The sequence below is a fragment of the Callorhinus ursinus genome, unplaced genomic scaffold, assembly GCF_003265705.2.
Source record: "Callorhinus ursinus isolate GAN/ISIS: 27379988/994484 unplaced genomic scaffold, GSC_fseal_2.0 scaffold10, whole genome shotgun sequence".
NCBI classification, from domain to species: domain Eukaryota; kingdom Metazoa; phylum Chordata; class Mammalia; order Carnivora; family Otariidae; genus Callorhinus; species Callorhinus ursinus.
The window spans coordinates 20,502,844-20,522,216 of record NW_027397072.1 but is presented as its reverse complement, the minus strand read 5'-3'; the positions used below and the strand labels follow the sequence as shown (position 1 = coordinate 20,522,216).

Here is a 19,373-nt window from a genome sequence, read left to right as displayed (position 1 = left end):
ATGTGCTTATATAACCCACATTTATGTAGCATGGGAATTTTTTTTTAAAGTTTCAATCCCCCCTCCCCAGTCCTACCACTTTTTTTAAAAGGGGCAAACAGGGGCGCCTGGGTGGCTCAGTCGTTAGGCGTCTGCCTTCGGCTCAGGTCATGATCCCAGGGTCCTGGGATCGAGCCCCACATCGGGCTCCCTGCTCCGCGGGAAGCCTGCTTCTCCCTCTCCCACTCCCCCTGCTTGTGTTCCCTCTCTCGCTGTCTCTCTCTCTGTGTCAAATGAATAAATAAAATCTTTAAAAAAATAAAATAAAATAAAAATAAAAGGGGCAAACATTTTCCACTGAAAGTGCACAATTGTAAATGGTCCAAAGCTTCTCACTCCTTCGGCAACTACCTGTGGCTGCAACAACTATCTCTGCTTTTCTTCATTTTCACTTCATCGCCCCCCCCCCCGTTCTGCACAGTGGCCCCAGTGCCCCCAGCTTCATTTCCCTAAAAGATCAATTGTGCAAATCAGCCTTTTGGCAGTTTAAAATCTTCAATGGCTCCTAACGCTCATAGAGATAAATGAACAGCCCTTATCTTGCTCCATCAAGTCATTCCCCACCTAACCTCTGCCCAAACCCAGGAAGCCCCCACCCCTAATTCTCTCTGGAAAGGCCTCTTTCCCCACGTCCGTGAGCCTTCTCACACTGGTGCCTCCACCTGGCACACCCTTACGCCCTTCTCCATCCAGCCTTCAGACCCCCTCTAAAGTCTTCTCAAAAGGCTCCACCTCACAGTGGTGTCTTCCACCTGGAGGTACTGCTGGCTGAACATCTAATGAGTAACTCCTGCATCCTGCAACGCCGTGCAACTTTACTGAATCTACCTTTATATCATTTAGTCTTGCGCGTTTTACAACCTGGTTACTGAAATTGAAATCTTCTTGATGGAAAGGGCTTCTCTATGTTTTTGTATCCCCCTTGATGCCCTTTGGAGTATCATATGTAGCTGACACTCCAGAAATACTTGACAGTGTATATCTATTTCCCCTCAAAACACAAAGCATAAAGCAAATGACAGGCAAGTAGTTGATATCTTCAATAAATAAAGCACTCACTGGTATGAAAATTCACTAAAATGCAAATGGTTAAAAAACATACGAAGTGTTTGGCCACTAGAAATAAAGAATACAAGTTAAAATGATACAACTTTTCTATCAAATTAGCACAGGTTGCGGGAATCTCAATCTTTAATGCTTTTGAGAGTACTGGGGGTTAGGTACTCTCACAACTGCTAGTGGGATTATAATTGATACAAACTGAAAATAATTTGACAATATGTAACAAATATTTTACATGTTCATATACCTTGATCAACTCATTTGGAGAGCTGCTAGGGAAATATTCTAAAATTCAGAGAAAGCTTTGGTACCCTTCCTAGGGTTATAATACTGTATGTACAACCTAAAGGTACAGGAAGGAAATTATACTTCCACTCAGTAGACTGTTACATAGCCATTAAAAACGGCAGCTATTAACTTGGGCGGGGGGGGGAAGGGATGCTTATATTCCAATATTAAAGTAGAAAATATATAAAATTAGATGTAAAATTATGTAAAATGAATAATTCCAACCACATAAACAAATGCATGAAGGAAAGATATCAAAACAGTAAAAGCAGTTATACTTGTTTATAGTTTACTATGTTTTCCAGATTTTCTAGAAGGATTGTATGACTACCAGGGGAAAAAAAGGATGATTTTCAAATTAGATTTTTCTTTGCTGTTGTTGTTGTTGTTGCACAGATACTAAGCTTATGGGACATAATTCTTGTTTCCCCCTGGCTTTTTTATTAAGAAACAGAGAGGAGAGAGCTGAGGAAAGGGAGAAAGTGGGGGCAACTCTCTTATCCTGATTAATCTCTGCAGTGAGGTGGGCGGACACTGTCATCTTTGTAGAGCCAGGAAACAGGTTCGGAAAGGCTCAGGTCCAAGGTTGCCTGAAGGGCAGAGTCAGGGTTCAGACCCAGGCTATGGGGCCCTCGGTGCTCCCTCACCCTCCTACCCAGGGTAACCCAGCCAGGATGGGGCAAAAAATCACAAGGAAAGGGCAAAAGGTGAGTACAAAATCCTAGTGGTCATTCATATAATGATATTTTTTTGAAAACATTGGTTTTAGGGTGTAGGATTGTGGACAGTGTTTACCCTCCTCTTTTTTCTAGACTTTCTGTAAAGTAATATTAACTTTCTACTTTCACACACGGGCATAAAGAAAACTGCCTTTGGATTCACTGAACGGTGAGCTGCAAGGAGATCCCGCCCCGCTCTTGAGAAGACTTAAAGGAGTTGGCGGGGAAGGGGGATAAGGGGGAGGCAGGACACACAGCTCCTGTCCCAAGCCAACCACCGCACCACAGGGCTGCAGGAGCCTCAAGATTTGGGGGGGGAGGTTGCAGCCTGTGCGCGCGTGTGCACGTGCGCGCGCGCGCGCGTGTGTGTGTGTGTGTGTGTGTGTGTGGTGGGAGTTGCCTGTGATGGGGAGCAGCAGGAGCTGTGGAGCTTTCTGCAACAGTGAGCCTTGCACCTCAGAGGGAGTCAGCTTCACCTTGCAGCTTCTCCACACCATCCACCATCCAAGTGTTGCACACTTTACAGAAAGGTGTCTGCCATGGCTCACTCCCCTACAGTCCTCATTCTCAATCACAAAGCATGAAGAGAGGCAAATGTTGAGGATGAGGCAGGACCTAGAGGTGAGCAGCTTTTTTCTAGTGGGATCGGGCTCTATGGACTGTATACAGTTCTGGGGAAATCCTATCTAGTCGCTCTCCATGGCCCACTGCCCTCATCCTGGAGGGCAGCATTTCTCAGAGAGCTCTGTCCCACCTCAGTGGGCAAGTGGGACACTCCCAGGCAGGACCACTGTGGCTCCATCCCAGGAGAGAGGAATAGGGAAACTTAGTTATACAATTCAAAACACAAAAGAAACATTAAGGGGAACCCTTTTCTTTCCAGAAAATGTGCCTACAATCATTCTACCCCAGTACCAAGTGCTTTTATTTTTCCAGCTACTTTATCAACCTGTGTTCCTAGGTATAAACAAGACTGTGGGAAGTCACCTGCGCCCCTTTGGAGAGCCATTTCCAGAAAGTGAGTGGGATTTAGAAATGAGTGCGTGGTAAGGAGGCAGCGGGGGTGAGTTTGGCGAAGGGAAAGCAGAACTAGTTCAGGGGCTTGAGTGGCTAGTGAAGGAAGATGATCTGTGTGGTTAAGCTGGGGTGGGAAGTGATGCAAACAGCCATCTCAGGAGCTGGCAGAGAGGAAGAGAGAAGGGTAAAGGCCCAAGAGGATCTGAAGGGACCAGGCTCTCAAGCAACCTGTCTTGTGAGTGCAGAACCTCCTGATGCACTGTTACACCCACTGCCCAGCTTTGAGGCTCACCACAGACTCGGGAGGTATAGATGGGCACTCTACCAGTTCATACTGAGATGTAATTTCCAGAGATGACCCCACTTGTCTGCAGTCACATAGCCATGAGCTGGCTCTTTGAATGAGATGGGCTGACTCCAGTTCTAAGATTCTTTCTGTCCCAAATAGCACTGTGTCCTCTAGCCAAGAAAAGGGACCCTTATTCTTCCACAGACAGAAGGAAGGGGAGGGAGGAGACTGAGGAACGCAGCAAGACTGAGTTGTCAGGGGCTGAGGTGAGGTGAGAAGGAGGGAAGAGGGGAGCTGAGGGAGATCTGTCCCAGATCTCCAAGCAGCTGAGAGGTGGCAACGGGAGTCAGGTTTTACAAATTCATAGTGTGATCAAGTCACCATGGTGGGTGGTCAAGGGACACATTAACCTAAAGCTTAGGTGACTTTTGACTATACATGCGGGCCTCACAGCCCATCAGTCAATAAAATCCCTCGTGGCATTTTCCTAATGAGCATTTACCCAAGACATTGAGGGGGGAGGGGCACTGAGCTAGGAAGCCTGTTTTCATTTTCCCCCTGTTCCACCTAACTGTGTCGACTCTGGCAAATCACTTGGAAAACAAGAACCAAATATAAGAAGTCTGGCTCTGTGCCTTCCCAACCTCTCAATCCACTTCTTTTTTCATCACTCTCTTGACTGCTGGAGAGAGAATGATTATAAGTATCACACGGACCCTTTCTTTTCACAAAATTCAACAAAATACTGAAATCCAGGCCACTGAGCCCTCCCCTTGGAGAGCAGCCTCCCTTTTACACCTCCTAAGACAAGGCTTTGCACTAAGCAAGACTCAGTAATAATCTCCCCACCAGCATTGGCGTGACTTTGCTTTGCTGCAGGCAACTGCCCAGAGGATTCCTTCTTTATAATCTTTCTATGAATGATTTAGAAGTAAGTACCATCTCTGTTTGCATCTGGAGGAATAAAAACATAACAGAGAAATGAAAAAGCTGTGGTGTATCCAAAAATAACACCAAGATATGTTGGCTTCCCAGTTCACCTCTCTGTACCAACCAACTCCTCCTTGATCTGCTTCACACAACAGAGGCAAACTGGGACCCCCAATGTCCAGATATCCTGGATCAGTTATGAAACTGTCTCAGACTAAATGCAATGAGGTGGCCCAGCAGAACTAGGGTTCCTAATTCTTCCCCATTCTGATGGGCCTGGTCCTAACTCCTTCCCCACTGCAGGTGCCCTGCAGTCACATGCTCTTGTCAAGTGATCTGCAGCTTCAGGCTGCATACTCTGCAGAAAAGAATAGGGGGGAAATAGAAAGAAAATACAGCTTTCTCCTGAGAACCTCACAACCTTCCGGCTTATAAAGCAACCACCTTGTTACCTTCCTGCAGAGTCCCCACTGGCCAGGAGAACACGCTCTCAGATCAACCTCCCCTCCCTTTGGTGCATCCAAGAGAAATCATACTTGCTGAGGGGATCTGCTGATATCTCAACCTGGTTCAAAAATGCAGATGTGCGACCAAAGGACAGGAAAGGACACTGATGAAAAGGCCGAATGTCTCTCTCTCTTTCTAAATAGTAAGGCCCACTGATTGCAGAGCCTTTGTACCATGCTTAGCTTCCTCTGCCTCCACCAAACTTTGTGACTCACAGTCTTTGTGCAGAGTGAGGCAGTTGAGAGGGCCTCAGTTGTGGGTTAAATCGGGAATTCGCTCTTCTCCCAATACTCACCCCTCTGGTGCCACCTGAGCCCCTACCTGGCAGTGGCATTGGAAGGTGAGCACAGCACCAGTGTTTTGGCTGGTCCTAAATAGCTGCCAGAACCCAGGACCTGGGTCCTGATGGACTTGCGTCCATCGGGATCACATCTCTCTCTCATTCTCTCTCTCTTTAACACACACACACGCACACACACACACCCCAGCTCAGAGCGTCTGGAGGCTCTGCAAGGCAGTTGATTTCTAGACTGGTCTGGGTCTCCAGTGCTCCATTCATTAGAGATACAATGTGAGACCCAAAGCGCTCTCTTTTCTTCACCCACACTGCCTCTAAACCAGAGAAATGCCTGGCAAATTTTTAAAGCAGAACTGTGCATCAGTAGGGTCTGGCTAACTGTTGCACATCAGTTGAGGGGATGGCTGGGGAACGGAGGAAGAGAGGTTGGGGAAGTGGGAGGGGGAGCAGCCAGAAGGTGGCCGACTCCCCAGAGCTGCGCTGTACCCTCAGCAGCGTCTCCTCCCTACATCACTGCGGATGGCAAATCTGCAAGTTAGGGAACCCGGGACCCGCGGGCGGCAGGGGCGGACAGAGGCCACGTCCATCCAGGGGCGGCGACAAGAGACTCCCAGGACTGGCTCGCGCCCCAGCCCTCTGCACCGGCGCCGCCCCCCTCATCCTCGGAGCCCCGCGTACGGCAGGCAGCGAGCTCTCCCAGCAATCCCAGACCGGCTTCCCGCATAAAACTCCCCAGCGCAACCCGCTTTTGTTAATTCTGCGAATGCTGTCACAAGACCACCTCCACCAACGCTCCCTGCCTGCGTGGCTCCAAGGGAGACCCGCTTTCCCCACAACGCCGCTGCTCTGGATCACCCCAGTCCCCCGCCCCCTGACGTACCACCGCCCACCCGCCCCACGCCGGCAAACGACCCGCCCGAAGGACTTCCGAGAACCCCAGGGAGCCCGGCCTTAAGCATCTTTGTCCCCTCAGCGCAGCCGCGCGCGCACAGAGCGACAGAAAGAGCCCAGCCGGCCACCGAGTCCGCGCCCCCTGGCCTCGCCGGGCCCCGCAGGGGGACAATGGTCCGCGCCCCGCAAGTTTGCGAGCCCGGAGGCAGAGCCCTCCTTACCGTACATCTCCGCGGGGCGAGCGCCTCCGGGGAGGCCGCGTCGCCGTGTCGCCTGCAGCCAGCCCCGGCGGCGCCTGCCTTTCATTCACAGCCTGGGCGGCGGATGGCGGCTGCCGGCGGAGGCCGGGGCGGGGCGGGAGCGGGAGCGAGGGCGGGACGCGGAAGGGCCGGAGCCGGGAGCCGCGCGCCCATTCAGCCGCCCAGGCTGAGCGCCGCCGGCCTCCGCTCGGGTTGCTGTGCAGGGCCGCGCCGGGAGGGGAGGAGGCTATGCTAATGAGACGTCCCTCCCCCAGGCTCGGCCACTGCCAGGCCGCCCCGACCCCCCCGGCCCCGCCCCGCCCCGCCCCAGGCAAATTCCCGCCCTCTGCCTGCAGCGGCCCCGGCGGCCTCCCCAGAAACCTGAACCCCAAGATGCGCCTTTCCCAGCTTGTCGCTCCCAGGTCCTGGGGGGCGCGTTTTCCAGCTGCAGCGTTCTTCGGGGAAGTCGCCCCCCCTCAAATTCCCTGTCCCTGCCGGAATGCGCAGGCAGACAGCTGACATCGCCCCTAACCCGTGGGCCCCGAGGGTCAGCAGGGGCTCCCGAAGCTGCAGGTGTACCCCTCCCCACCCCCGATTTGTCCAGGATGCGTAGGCTGAGCCAGGGGACGCAAGGAAGAGGGACTGAGGAATAAATCTTCTCCCTTCCTTGGCTCCCTTAGCGAAGCCCCATTCTCTAATTAAGAACTCCGCTGTGGCCCTCCCCGCCAGTCTCCTGCGGGCCGGGCGCTTGCTACCAAAGAGCGTCCTTCCTGGGACAGGTAGAGGGAAACGCACCCCACCCCACCCCCTCAGTCCTGCAGGAAGCCCGCTTGCTCTTCCTCTCCCAGATTATGTCGTGTAATTCACAATTTTTGCGCCCAGGATCCTCTCTACTTGTGCCCCCAGGCCGACTTCACCCTCTGGGACCACGTGAGAAACAGACCGAAGGCAGAGGGCTCGCGTCCCACACCCTGATGATATCTTCTGGCCCAGCCCAGGGGTTCCCTAAGGCTTCTCCATCCAGCCTCCTCTGCATCTCAGACATTCACCTGGCCTTCCTTTCAGCACCTATTCCTTAGTTTCTCCCCTTACCCCATGGTTGAGGTTTTTGTCCCTAACATATTCTACAAGTAGCAGTGAGGGAGGTAACAACCTTAAAGATGGCGTGATGTCTCCCGTTGGACAGAAGGGGAAACTGAGGTGGTTAATTTGTGTTCTTCCTAGATACTGAGCTGCATGTCTGCAGGCCAGTCATCTACGCTCTCTGAACCTCAGCTTCCTGCAGGACTATTCGGAAGTTTATATAAAACCTACATGAAAGTACACAGTGGGTACTCACACAGTTATTTTCTTTCTTTCCTTCCTCACCCAAGGCAGGGAACAGAACTGGAGGGAGAATCCTGGTTGCTGGACTCTTGGAACAGTGCTCTCTCTTTTGTACCCCAAGCTCATGTTTCCTGTTTCTCTCGGGCCTCACCATCTCCTCCTACTCCCTTGCTGTTTCCAGGTTGTTTTTTTTTTTCCTGTTCCTTTACCTCTTTACTTCTCAGCAGCACATGTGAGTGCTGGAGGCCCCCCAGGAAAACCTGGGAGGGTTCCCAGATCTCACATTTAGTCTAGACCCTCATATGACTTACAAAGAAGCTCTATCTCTATTCTCCAGTTTTAGGAGGTCAGGTGACTTTGAGATCTGCTGAGAGTTATACCTGAACCAGGGCAGAAGGGAGAATTTGGAATCAAGCTTGGTCTGGACACCTGGAGATACTCCCAGCTCACAGTTCCATTCAGCAGAAAGTATACTCATTAAACACTGGTGCTTGCAGCACGGTGGCAAGTGCACTGTCTGTCTTCATGGAGTGAGATGGCAGGTGTTACTTCCATATGAGGAAGTTGGGTGGGGGCACAATCTTCTGGCTCACAGTTTTGTTTTCTCTTTTTTAAGACTTCATTTATTTATCTGAGAGAGAGAGAGAGCATGGCAAAGCACAGGGCCATGAGCAGGGGGAAGGGTAGAGAGAAGGAGAGGGAGAGGGACAAGCAGACCCCCTACTCCGCACAGAGCCTGATGCGAGGCTCCATCTCAAGACCCTGAGATGGTGACCTGAGCCGAAATCAAGAGTCAGATGCTTAACTGACTGCATCACTCAGGTGCCCCTGGCTCACAGTTTCAATATAAGGGCAGAAACCAAGAGTCCCAATATCCAGAATAGTGTGCCCATGAAAAGACATCAAGGAGCTATCAGCTATTTAGGTGAACTGTGGTAAGGAGGAAAAGTCAGAATTGAGATTTCTATCCTAACTAGATTCTTTCTGTATCTGCAGAGACCCCAAAACATGGTGATGAATATGGCAGGAAGGAAAATGGAGAAGAAATAACACAGTGTGTGCGCATTATGCGTTGGGTTCTGGGTCGCTTTACACAGTTTATCTCGGCCAACACTCTCAGCAACCTTGCAAGGTCAGTAGTGCTATTCCCATCTTGCAGCTGGGAAACTGAGACCCAGAGAGGTGCGATGACTCTAGTAAATATCAAGCAGGGATTCAAGCCCAGGACACTCTTCCCAGGACCCATTTTCTTCCCACCACACTGTGATGCCTTGCAGTCCACACTGATGTACACAGAACAACTGCATTTTAAATTGAGTAGTTCTTCACAGTCCAAAGGCCATGCCCCCTTCCTTCTCTTTTACCTGCTTCTGCTCCCCTTCCTCATCTGTATTTCACACCCCCCCCTCAATTACTTGGGTTTGGAGGGTAGAGTGGAGAGGGTTTCAAGCTAACCAGACCAAAGCAGGTGCTCTAATTTTCACCCCTCCTAGGCCATCAGCAGTGGATTCCTGTGGCATTAGCTGCTCCAGAGCCTAGAGGCAACTTGGGACCCAGTTGGTCAGGCTGGAAGAACTAAGCCTAAGGAAAAGTTATTCTTCTTTAGCCAGAGTGCACCCTGGATAACATAATCACTCTGAGCAAATGTGCTCAGCTGCAACAGCTCAACGATCCCCTGTGCCATGGGCGAGCACCACAATTTCCAGAGTTTTCATATGGACCAAAGACCAAATTTCCCCACGTTTCAGAGAAAGGGGGGCTTAGAAGTGGGAGGCAATCCACAACTATGGCATAAAAAACAGGACCCTTACTTGCATCCTGGGCCCTGGCGTAACACCAGGCCTGTCCTTCGGTCCAGGAGCCTGGCTTGTGATGCTCCAGCCTCACACAGCTAGACACAGCTCCACTGTGGCTGCTCAGGAGCCTCTAATCGCCCCATCAGCCACACAAGCAGCTCTTGCTCTGGGCACCAGCCTTGACCAGCCACCAGCTTTAAAGGGACTTCCAGAGGGAGGTAAAAGGGAGGAAGATGACAGCCCTAGGGGATGGAACTTCAGAGAAAAAAAAAATGATGAGGCCTGGAGAAGGGTCCAGGGAGAACCAGAGGGGAGAGTGTGCCCCTAAGGTTGTCACGAAGCTGATTAGCTGTGAAGCTCAGAATAGAACTCAGGATTCCTGACTCCGGGCCTGGTGACTTGAACCCCTGGCACTTCTCCCTTGAAGCAGGTATCTTGACCTACTTCTCAGAAGCCGCAGGGAAAGAACAGCCTATAAAAACAAGACCCAAGTAGAGGAGCAGGTGGGTATCCAAGGGCTGGAGAATGCATCTCCAACAACACAGGAAACAGCCCACGAGCCGGGTCAGTAGGACGTGCTCTTGGCCAGGTTCCTGGAAGCTGCCTTGGGCTGCAGGAGGGACACAGGGGGGACAGGGCAGCCGGCTGCTGAGAGATCAGCGCTTGAGCGTCTGGGTACAGAAGGCTGCTGCAGACGGATTTCCCCTCTAAACCAGATTTTACCAGAGAGTGAGTGAAGTTTGAGGTATCGATTATTGACATGTCAAGGTTGAAAAGTACTAAGCAAATTCTCCTGGTCACTGCCCTCTTCACTGTCTCTGGTTCACCCTGTGTTTATCCTCCAGAGCAGGGCCAGCTTCCCTTCATTAGCTGCTGCTGCCTGTGGTCCCTGAAGAAGAAGCTCCTTTCCCACGTGAAGTTCAAATCCACGTCCACTCGCTTCTAGTAAAAAGCTCAGGGATTATGATGCCCTTTGCCCCGACCCTTCTGTCCTTTCACCCTGTCCTTGCTCCCAGCTGTCAGGAGCCACCTGTTCCCTACCCATCACCTCCCATCTCCAGCCTGTGGGATGCTTGCTTCCACTGGGACACAGTGAAAGACTGGGAGGCCCATGCATCATGTTCATCCATTGAAAGGCATGACTTAGAAGAAAGAAGGACATGGCAAGTGAAGGGCTGGTCAGACAGATGATCTCAGAAGGTCAGGTTCCAGACCTTGGCTAAGGAGACCTACATGGCACCACAGCTAGAAGGAACAGGTTTGCCCAGAGCCTGGCCAATCTGCTCAAAGCATGGTTTAAGTGAACTTGGAGGGGGGAGAAAAACCTGACCACTAGGGAAGAACACAGAAAGGACATGTGCGATGCTGAACTCTAAGCCCGGAAAAGTGGCACCAGGGGAAGCAGAGCCCTGGGACTTCAGTGAGGCCAGATGCCAACTCTCCACGAAAGTTACCCTGGCCAGCCTGAGCCAAACCCAGGCTCACCAGCCTTGTCTAGTCACAGCCTCATGTTGGCTTTGGAGACCACCTCTCCTTTTCTCCCAAAAGATGCCCAGCCTTTGGTGCTTTGCAGTTGGGAATCCCTGGCCATGCCCATTTCCCCCTCCCTGGACTCCGCTTGGCCACAAGACCCCTCTTTAATACTCAGCCCCATTCTCAGCTTCTAAATCTCTAGCCCAGTGCTCACTTTTCTGGCTCAAGGATGACAGCTCAGTTCAGTCCCATGACAGGATGCTCAGCAATTCCCAGGTGAAAATAATGGAGAAACTCACACATCTATATAACAACATGCATATAACAAAGGAAGTCAACTTGATTTTGAATCCATTAGCATCTTATGTCTGTTTGTTAGGTTAGGACTCAGTTGTGCTCTAATTTATGGGGCAAGCATTTATTGAGAGCATACTACATGCAAGAGACTCTGTTAGAGAGTCTAAGAGAGAGAGAACAAAGAACACCCCTGCCATCCAGAAAACTCACAGTCTAGTAGAGAAGGAAAGTCAAGACAGAAAAATGGCATATCAGAAGAGGGATCAAAATAGAGTGTTAGGACTCTGAAAACTAAAATGTTGCTTAAAGGAATTAAAGAAGACACAAATGAATGGAAAGACATCGTATTCATGGATTAAAAAATTTAATATGAGTGTTGAATTGTCCATAGTGTCCAAAACAATCTTTAGATTCAATGCAACCCCTATCAAAATTCCAATAGCATTTTTTTCAGAAATGGAAAAAAATCTTTAAATTCATATGGAACCACAAAGACTCTGAATAGCCAAAGCAATCCTGAGAAAGCAGAATAAATTGGAGGCATCACACTTCCTTATTTCAAGCTACAGTACAAAGCAATAGTAATCAAAATAGTATGGTACTGGCATAAAGATAGGCATATAAACCAATGGAATAAAATGTAGAGCCCAGAAATAAACCCTCACATCTATAGTCAAATGACTTTCAACAAGGGTGCCAAGACCATTCAATGGGAAATGTCGGTCACTTCAACAAACGGTCCTGGGAAAACTGGGTATCCACATGCAAAAGAATGAAGTTAGACACTTATTTTGTACAAAACGTGAAGATTGACTTTAAATGGATTAAAGACTTAAACGTAAGACCTGAAACTGTAAAACTCCTAGAAGAAAGCACACTTCAAGAGCTTTTTGACGTTGATCTTAGCAATAATTCTTTGGACATGACACCAAAAGTATAAGTAACCAAAGCAAAAATAAACAAATGGGACTACATCAAACTAAAAAGCTTTCGTACAACAAAGGAAACAATAAACAAAATGAAAAAGCAGCCTATGAAATGGGATAAAATAATTATAAACCATGTTCCTGTACAGAATTAATATCTAAAATACATAAGGAACTCATACGACTCAACATCAAAAGAACAAAGAACCCTATTTGAAAATGGGCAAAAGATCTAAATAGGTGTTTCTCCAAAGAAGCATGCAAATGGTCAACAGGTATATTAAAGGATGCTCAACATCACTAATCATCAGAGAAATACAAATCAAAACCACAATGAGATACCACTTCACATTTGTTATCTAAAAGACAAGAGATAACAAGGGTTGGTGAATGTGTGAAGAAAAGGGACCCCTTGTGCACTGTTGGTAGGAATGTAATTTGGTATAGCAAATATGGAAAACAGCATGGAGGTTACTAAACAAATTAAAAATAGAACTCCATATAACTCAGCAATCCTACTCTTGGATATATATCCAAGGGAAATGAAATCAATATCCTTTTTTTAAAGATTTTATTTACTTATCTGACAGAGAGAGAGAGAGCACAAGTAAGCAGGGTGGTAGAGGGAGAGGGAGAAGCAGGCTCCCTGCTGAGCAGAGAGCCTGACACGGGGCTCGATCCCAGGACCCTAAGATCATGACCTGAGCTGAAGGCAGATGCTCAACCAACTAAACGACACAGATGCCCCTGAAATCAATATCTTGAAAAGATGTCTGCACTGCCATGCTCATTTGCAGCATTATTCACAATAGCCAAGCTATGGAAACAACCTAAGTGTCCATCAGCGTATTGCTTGGTAGGAGGGATTACAGGTATTTTCACATGGCCCTATTTACATAATAGGCCTTATGCCACAGGTGAGGAACCCATTTCTGTGATTATGCCAATCTCTGAGAATGTCTAGTCCAATTCTGTACTCAAGAACTGAAGGAATAACTATGGGATGGACTCAAGGGTTCTGGGCCCCACTGAAGTAGATTCTGGTCAAAATTCCACTTATGACCTGACTCAAGTAGACCCTCACTCCAGCCAGTGGGCAATAGCAATATTAAGTGTTCTGAAGAATTAGTGTTATGTCAAAGTCATTGTCCAGTAATCCCTAAGTGATCTTTTTTATGGCCACAATCCCCTTTGGGAAAGGGTAGAAGAAATATAAACAGTCTATACTGTGGTGGTACTGCAGTGACATTCCTCAAAAGTACCCAGGCTTTCCCTTTATTCATGGAGTCTTGGGTCTTGCAATTTGATGTGAGGCTGCCACTCTATTGTAAAGACTTGAGCCAAACATTTTTTCAGCAGACCAGGTGTTTGGTTTTCAAATTTTTGAATTATTTATTTAAAAATTTTTAAATCAAATGGGATCTTAGTGGCTGAACATTTATTTTAGTATAAAAAAAATCCCTGAAGGCCTGAAGCTTCTGATTATCATACTGGCCTTCTGCCCAAGATGCAGATCAGGTCCCTGTACCACTAGCAATTAACTGTTATCATTTGGCCTTTGCTGAGCCGGGATCTGTCCACGGTAATTGAAATAAAGGAAGGGGGGATGGGGTGGTCTGTTCCAGCTATAGCATATCACACCATTCTGGGCCTATTTAGAATAGCCACTAAAGCACTCCCAAAGATTTCCTCCATGAGCCTTTTCTGGGCCACCTTGGGGACATAGAAAGAGGATATGAAAAATGCCCTCTGATATTTCTACCTTTCAGTGTCTTTGAAGTTCTTCCTCAACATTACAGCACATTGTGTCTCAGCTTCACTTAGCATTGTGTTCTATTGTGACTAGGTTTTATTTATTTATTTTTATTAAAAAAATTTTTTTAAAAAGATTTTATTTATTTATTTGAGAGAGCTAGAATGAGAGAGAGAGAGAGAGCACATGAGAGGGGGGAGGGTCAGAGGGAGAAGCAGACTCCCCGCTGAGCAGGGAGCCCGATGCGGGACTCGATCCCGGGACTCCAGGATCGTGACCTGAGCCGAAGGCAGTCGCTTAACCAGCTGAGCCACCCAGGCGCCCCGTGACTAGGTTTTAGGCAGCCCACCAAGAAAATATGTAGAAACACTTCCAACTATTCAAATTAGTATGTTAAATTCAAATTTCTAGAAAATACATTCATGTCTATAAATTCAGCCTGAATCTAAAATGTTGGTTTTCTTCCTTAAAAAAAAAATCTATTCCCATGTGTGTTTCCCCCCATATTCATATAAATTAACAAAAGTTGGTGTGTATATGTGTGTGTATATGTGTGTGTGTGTGTGTGTGTGTGTGTGTGTGTGTGTATGCAACTTGCCCACAGTGAGTGCTGATCATTTACTCCTAGGTTGTACTTTATAATTGGCCCCCCTGGGCATGCTGGTACCTAATTCTAGTTATATGTTTGGAGATAATGAGAAGTGAAGGGGGTAGAGTAGGGAAAGATAATTGGCTTGTCTTTGCAAGGTAACTCCCTTAGATGCATCTTCGTGTAAAACAATAATAACCTCATTAGACATAGGAGCAGATCCTGTTTGGAAGGGATGGAGGCTCAGTGAGGTTTGGGGGAACAGGGATTTCTGAGCTCTTCAGATTTTTGCATATATTCCCATTCTAGTGCTTGAAGTATACTGCTTTGTTGATCAATGCCCTAACTTTGATGTGAGAGACCTAGCAAGGCCGTGAATTCAGCTGACTTTGTAATTTGGCAACTCATGGAGTTCAGCTTTGAGTTATCTCTGTCCTGTAGCTGTAAGAAATGAGTTTCTTTTTCATGCAATCTTAGAAAATTTGTATTACAATCTGAGAATTTATGGACTTGAGCTTGTGACTTATTTTCTTTTAGGCAAATTCGATGCAACAGAAGAAGTTATACCATCCTGTAGTCCTTTAATTCCTTTTGACATTCCTGTAGTTTGGCAGGAGCAAATAGTTGGTTCTAATAAATAGTGATCAGAGGCATTATTTACCTTTTAATTTTTTCCAACCTTTGTATGTCATGTATACTAATGATATTTACTGCTCTTGGTCTTAAGTAACTAGGTAGCAGATTCTGTCTTCTACCCATTTCTCAAGGTTCTGTTGCTGGCAACCATCTCCCAGCCCCAGTTTCTCCGTACTAGTCAAGGTTCTTGGTCTACATAACATAAACAAACTCTGGCTAGCTTAAGCAGAAAAGAAATTCATTAGAATAGTAGAGAGTCAATAGGAAGCCCAAGATCAAAACCCAGCCGGGAACTAAGAGAGACTGGGTATCCAAATACCACCACCAAAATAAGGCCACCATCACTGACATCACCACCGCAGGCTGCTTGCTGCTGCCAATTTTAGTGTCTCTGACAAGGGATGCCCGTTCCTTTGCATCTGTTCTTTCAAATCCATACCGCAGTAACGAAGAACTCCCACCTTCTGTACCTTCACAATATTCAAAATCCTGTGCAGTAACGTCTGTTTCACGGATTGTAGACCACACGCTAATACCTTTGGTGGAGAACAAGGAGAGCTGTTCCCCTTGGTTTCCATAGTGAAAGGTGGAGCCTTGTGTCCTACATATGTTGGATTTCCTCACATGAGAGGAGTGTTTGGATGCTAGGGGGTCCCATTGCACTCCCCCCCCAAAAATGTCTACTGTGGTCTTTAAACTGAAAAGATTTAGAACAAATGGCAAAAAGACAATTAAGGCCTAAGGTAGGTGAAAGTAATTTATTAGAATTAATTATTTTCACAAATAAACCCCCCCATGTCTAAATAAATTTCTTTCTAAGATGCTAAGAAGTCTTGGAAAAAGGATTGCAAAGTAACTATCAATAAACCTTAAAAATTCATGAGAAACTAGGAAGGAATTGAAATTGAATTGACCTTGTATGAAGGAAAATTGTGGGTTCTGCTAATTACCAGCTTCGTGTTGAATGCCGACAATTAATAGAATCACTTGGTTAAACAGGGTGGCTTGTTGTGAATACCTAGAAAATGATTAAGTGAACACTTGGAGCCAGTGTGAATTTATTAAGGAACAGTCATAGTAACCATCTTTATTTCCTTTTTGAATCAATCAATCCGTTAATCCATTAATTAATTGGTTTTTCACCATCGGTAGACAAAATGAAAATGTTTATAAGTACTGTGTCTTTAAAAAGTTAAAAATACCAGTATTTGCTTTTACTATAAAAAGAAACCACGGTAATTATGGAAAAGTAGATAGAACTTTCTAGTGAAATGAACTCCAGCTATTATCCATGCTTCCTCCCCACTAAAATTACATTAAAGGAATAAGAAAGATATGAATCCACAAGGAAACAGAGACGAGAAGAAATAACGGGACCACAGAGGACAACACATTTTTGGAAGATGGAAATAAGTGGATGCATGGAACAGACTTGGCAGAACAAAGAAAGTGGAAAGCAAGTGCCTACAAAGAAGAGGCCAAGGAGAACAAGGCAATGTGGACAGCAGAACTCCAGGAATTCTCAGCAATCACTAAGAGCCAGATGTAAGGAGTGGAGCCGAAAACAAAACAGGAGTATAGGTTACGACTCCTGTCCATTTACATTTCTAATCATATTTTAGTGGGTTGCTTTTAAATGTGAACCGAAGGCCAAAAATAATCAGATCCTTAAGAAAAACATCTAACATGAAAGAGTACAAAACAAACAGTGAAAAGGACTTGCAGGAAATAGAGATAAGGCAGGTTGTAGAAGAAAACTTTACATTTAGCATCCCCAGAGAGGGAAGAGAAGATATTGCATCAATAAAAGATGACTTTTATTTTACACTGCGTTTGTAGAACCTTATTCATTTATTGTAGTGGGCAAGAGGTAGCCAAGTGGAGAGACCTCCCATTAACATGGACACTCTGGATTTTTTGTTTGTTTTATACATTGGAATTTTAAAAATGGTTTAACAAAATGTTAAAGGGCTCTAGAGTTAGAGTTTTTAAATTAATCTTTTAAAATTAATCTTAATTAATTAAATGTACTTTTTTGAAGGATAGTTGACACACAATGTTACATTAGTTTCAGGTATACCACATAGTGATTCCACAACTCTATACATTAAGCTAGGCCTGCCACAATTGTAGCTTCCATCTGTTACCATACATAGAGTTTTTTATTTAAGGGACAGAAATTAACACTAGATAACTTAAACAAAATGCAATTCATTAGAAGGTTATGGGTAGCTCATCGAATCAAAGGCATGGGTGAAAAATCAGAATCAGAAAGGGCAGGAGCCAGGGCAGCTCTGGGCTTCTAGCAGCAGGAATGTTGGATCAACCAGCTGGATCAGGACATGACTGCTGTAATGCAACAGTTTCAACTTTTTTTTTTTAAGTACTAAGAGAGAGAGCCCACTTGTCCTATGTTGGGTCAGGGGTACACCCTCTGGTTAGTGAAGCAAAAGGTATGTCATCAGTTTCACTAAAAGTACATCAGTGGGAAAGGGAAATCTCCCCCTGGAATGTCAGAGTGATATGATCAGAAGAGGGTATAAAAATTAGGGAGCAAACCCAGCAAATTTCTATAGTATCTATGGCTAAAAATAAGTTTGGAAACCATGAATCTGCAGAATTTTATTTTTTTTTTGCAATGACAAAGAATAATCCATTGGAAGTATGTGCAAAAATGTATACAATCAATTACCTCTTATGGGACATTAAGATTGTTTTCTATTTTTTGCTTTTATGAATAGTACCTCGACAAACATCCCTAGACCCCAATTTTTGCAGGCATCTTTATTGAGAGTGGTAAGCTAGAATCCTTATGAACAAGTTGGAGATTTCTAGGCCGGATGATTTCATGTGAAGAATGCTGCTGGCCCATTGATGTTGACTTGCAGAGACTTTACTAACATTATGTGGATTTTGCCCTTGGCCTCTTTCTGTTCAACAACTTTATGGACGATTTAGACATGCCATTAAAAAATGTACTTAACAAATTTGCAGATGCCATAGATCTAAGAATGTCATCACACTTCAGAATGATCCTTATGAACTGAAATACCAGGTCTAAGCCAACAAAATTAAACCTAACAAGAACGAATGTAAAAGTTCTGCATTTGTTTTTGTTTTTGTTTTTTAAATCAATTGTTCAGAGACAGGAAAGGTAAGTGCTATTTGGACAGAAATTCACACAGAAAGGTATGAAGGTGTTATTAAATGCAAGGTCAGTGTGGCTCAACAGTATTATAACCAAAACCAGTGTGATCTTAGAATGTATTAAAATAAGTAAAATATCTAAAACTTGGATGCTAGCCTCCTGTACCTTTTGTTCTGATCAGACTAGAATGTTGGGTTTAATTATGACTGGTTACACTTTATTTGTTTTTAAAAGATTTTATTTATTTGAGAGAGAGAGTGAGCGAGAAAGCACAAGTGGGGGGAGAGGCAAAGGTATACAAGCAGACTCCCCACTGAGCAGGGAGCCCCACGTGGGGCTCAATCCCAGGACCCTGGGATGGTGACCTGAGCCAAGGCAGACGCTTAACGGACTGAGCCACCCAGGTACACCATTGACTGGTTACAATTTAAAAAAGAGATAGTAACAAACTGGAGAGCATGCAGGGAAAGGCATATAGTAGCTATAATAATAATTTACTGAGTGCTTCCTGTGTCCAAGCACCATGCTAAAGACATTTAAAAAAATTTATGAAGCAGGTATAAATTTTATGGATGGGGAAACTGAGTTATGGGATGTTCAATAACTTGCTTAAGGTCACACAACTAGTAGGTGAGAAATCAGAGACTGGAACCCAAGAGTCCAACCTGGGAGACTGCTGCCGCTTATCACACACATTGCTGTTTTGTGAAGCAAAACAGGTGACCCCACCACCTAAGTGTGATTCAAGGGACTCTGAGCCGATTGTCTCCAGGGAAAGATCTCACTGGCTAAGCTGGACCACACAAATAGGCCAGTTATGTACTTGGTCCGTATATCTAAATCCGGAGATCTTAGTATTTTGCAGATTGAAAGTCAGCTAAGAAAAGATTTTGATAAAAGAATTGTTCAAGGGTGCTAGACACTGGAATTCATTCACTCAACTACCTAGTTGAGTGCTGCATGGAGAGCTACAATGTACTTGGCAATGTGGTAGGCCTGATAATATAAGGATGAAAAAGACTAATGTTTCTTTGCTCTCGCAGCGTTCACCTCCAATGGAGGGTTGAAAATATAGTTGATTCTTGAACAGCACAGTTTTGAAGTGTGCAGATCTACTTACGTGTGGATATTTTTCAATAAATACAGGGCA

The 19,373-nt window shown here is 45.9% G+C and overlaps 1 protein-coding gene across 4 annotated transcripts in view; it reads right to left on the bottom strand.

The window, feature by feature from the left end:
• Positions 1–6,486, bottom strand: part of EFR3B (EFR3 homolog B) — an 88,563-nt gene extending 82,077 nt beyond the window's left edge. For 2 of the 4 annotated variants that reach the window (XM_073897082.1, XM_073897083.1), the window contains exon 1: positions 6,262–6,486. In XM_073897082.1, the coding sequence (XP_073753183.1) occupies positions 6,262–6,346 (85 nt within the window). In that variant the 5' untranslated portion in view covers positions 6,347–6,486. The remainder of the gene's footprint in view (positions 1–6,261) is intronic. The other 2 variants (XM_073897081.1, XM_073897084.1) reach the window with 2 other exon arrangements.
• Between the last annotated feature and the right edge of the window lie 12,887 nt (positions 6,487–19,373).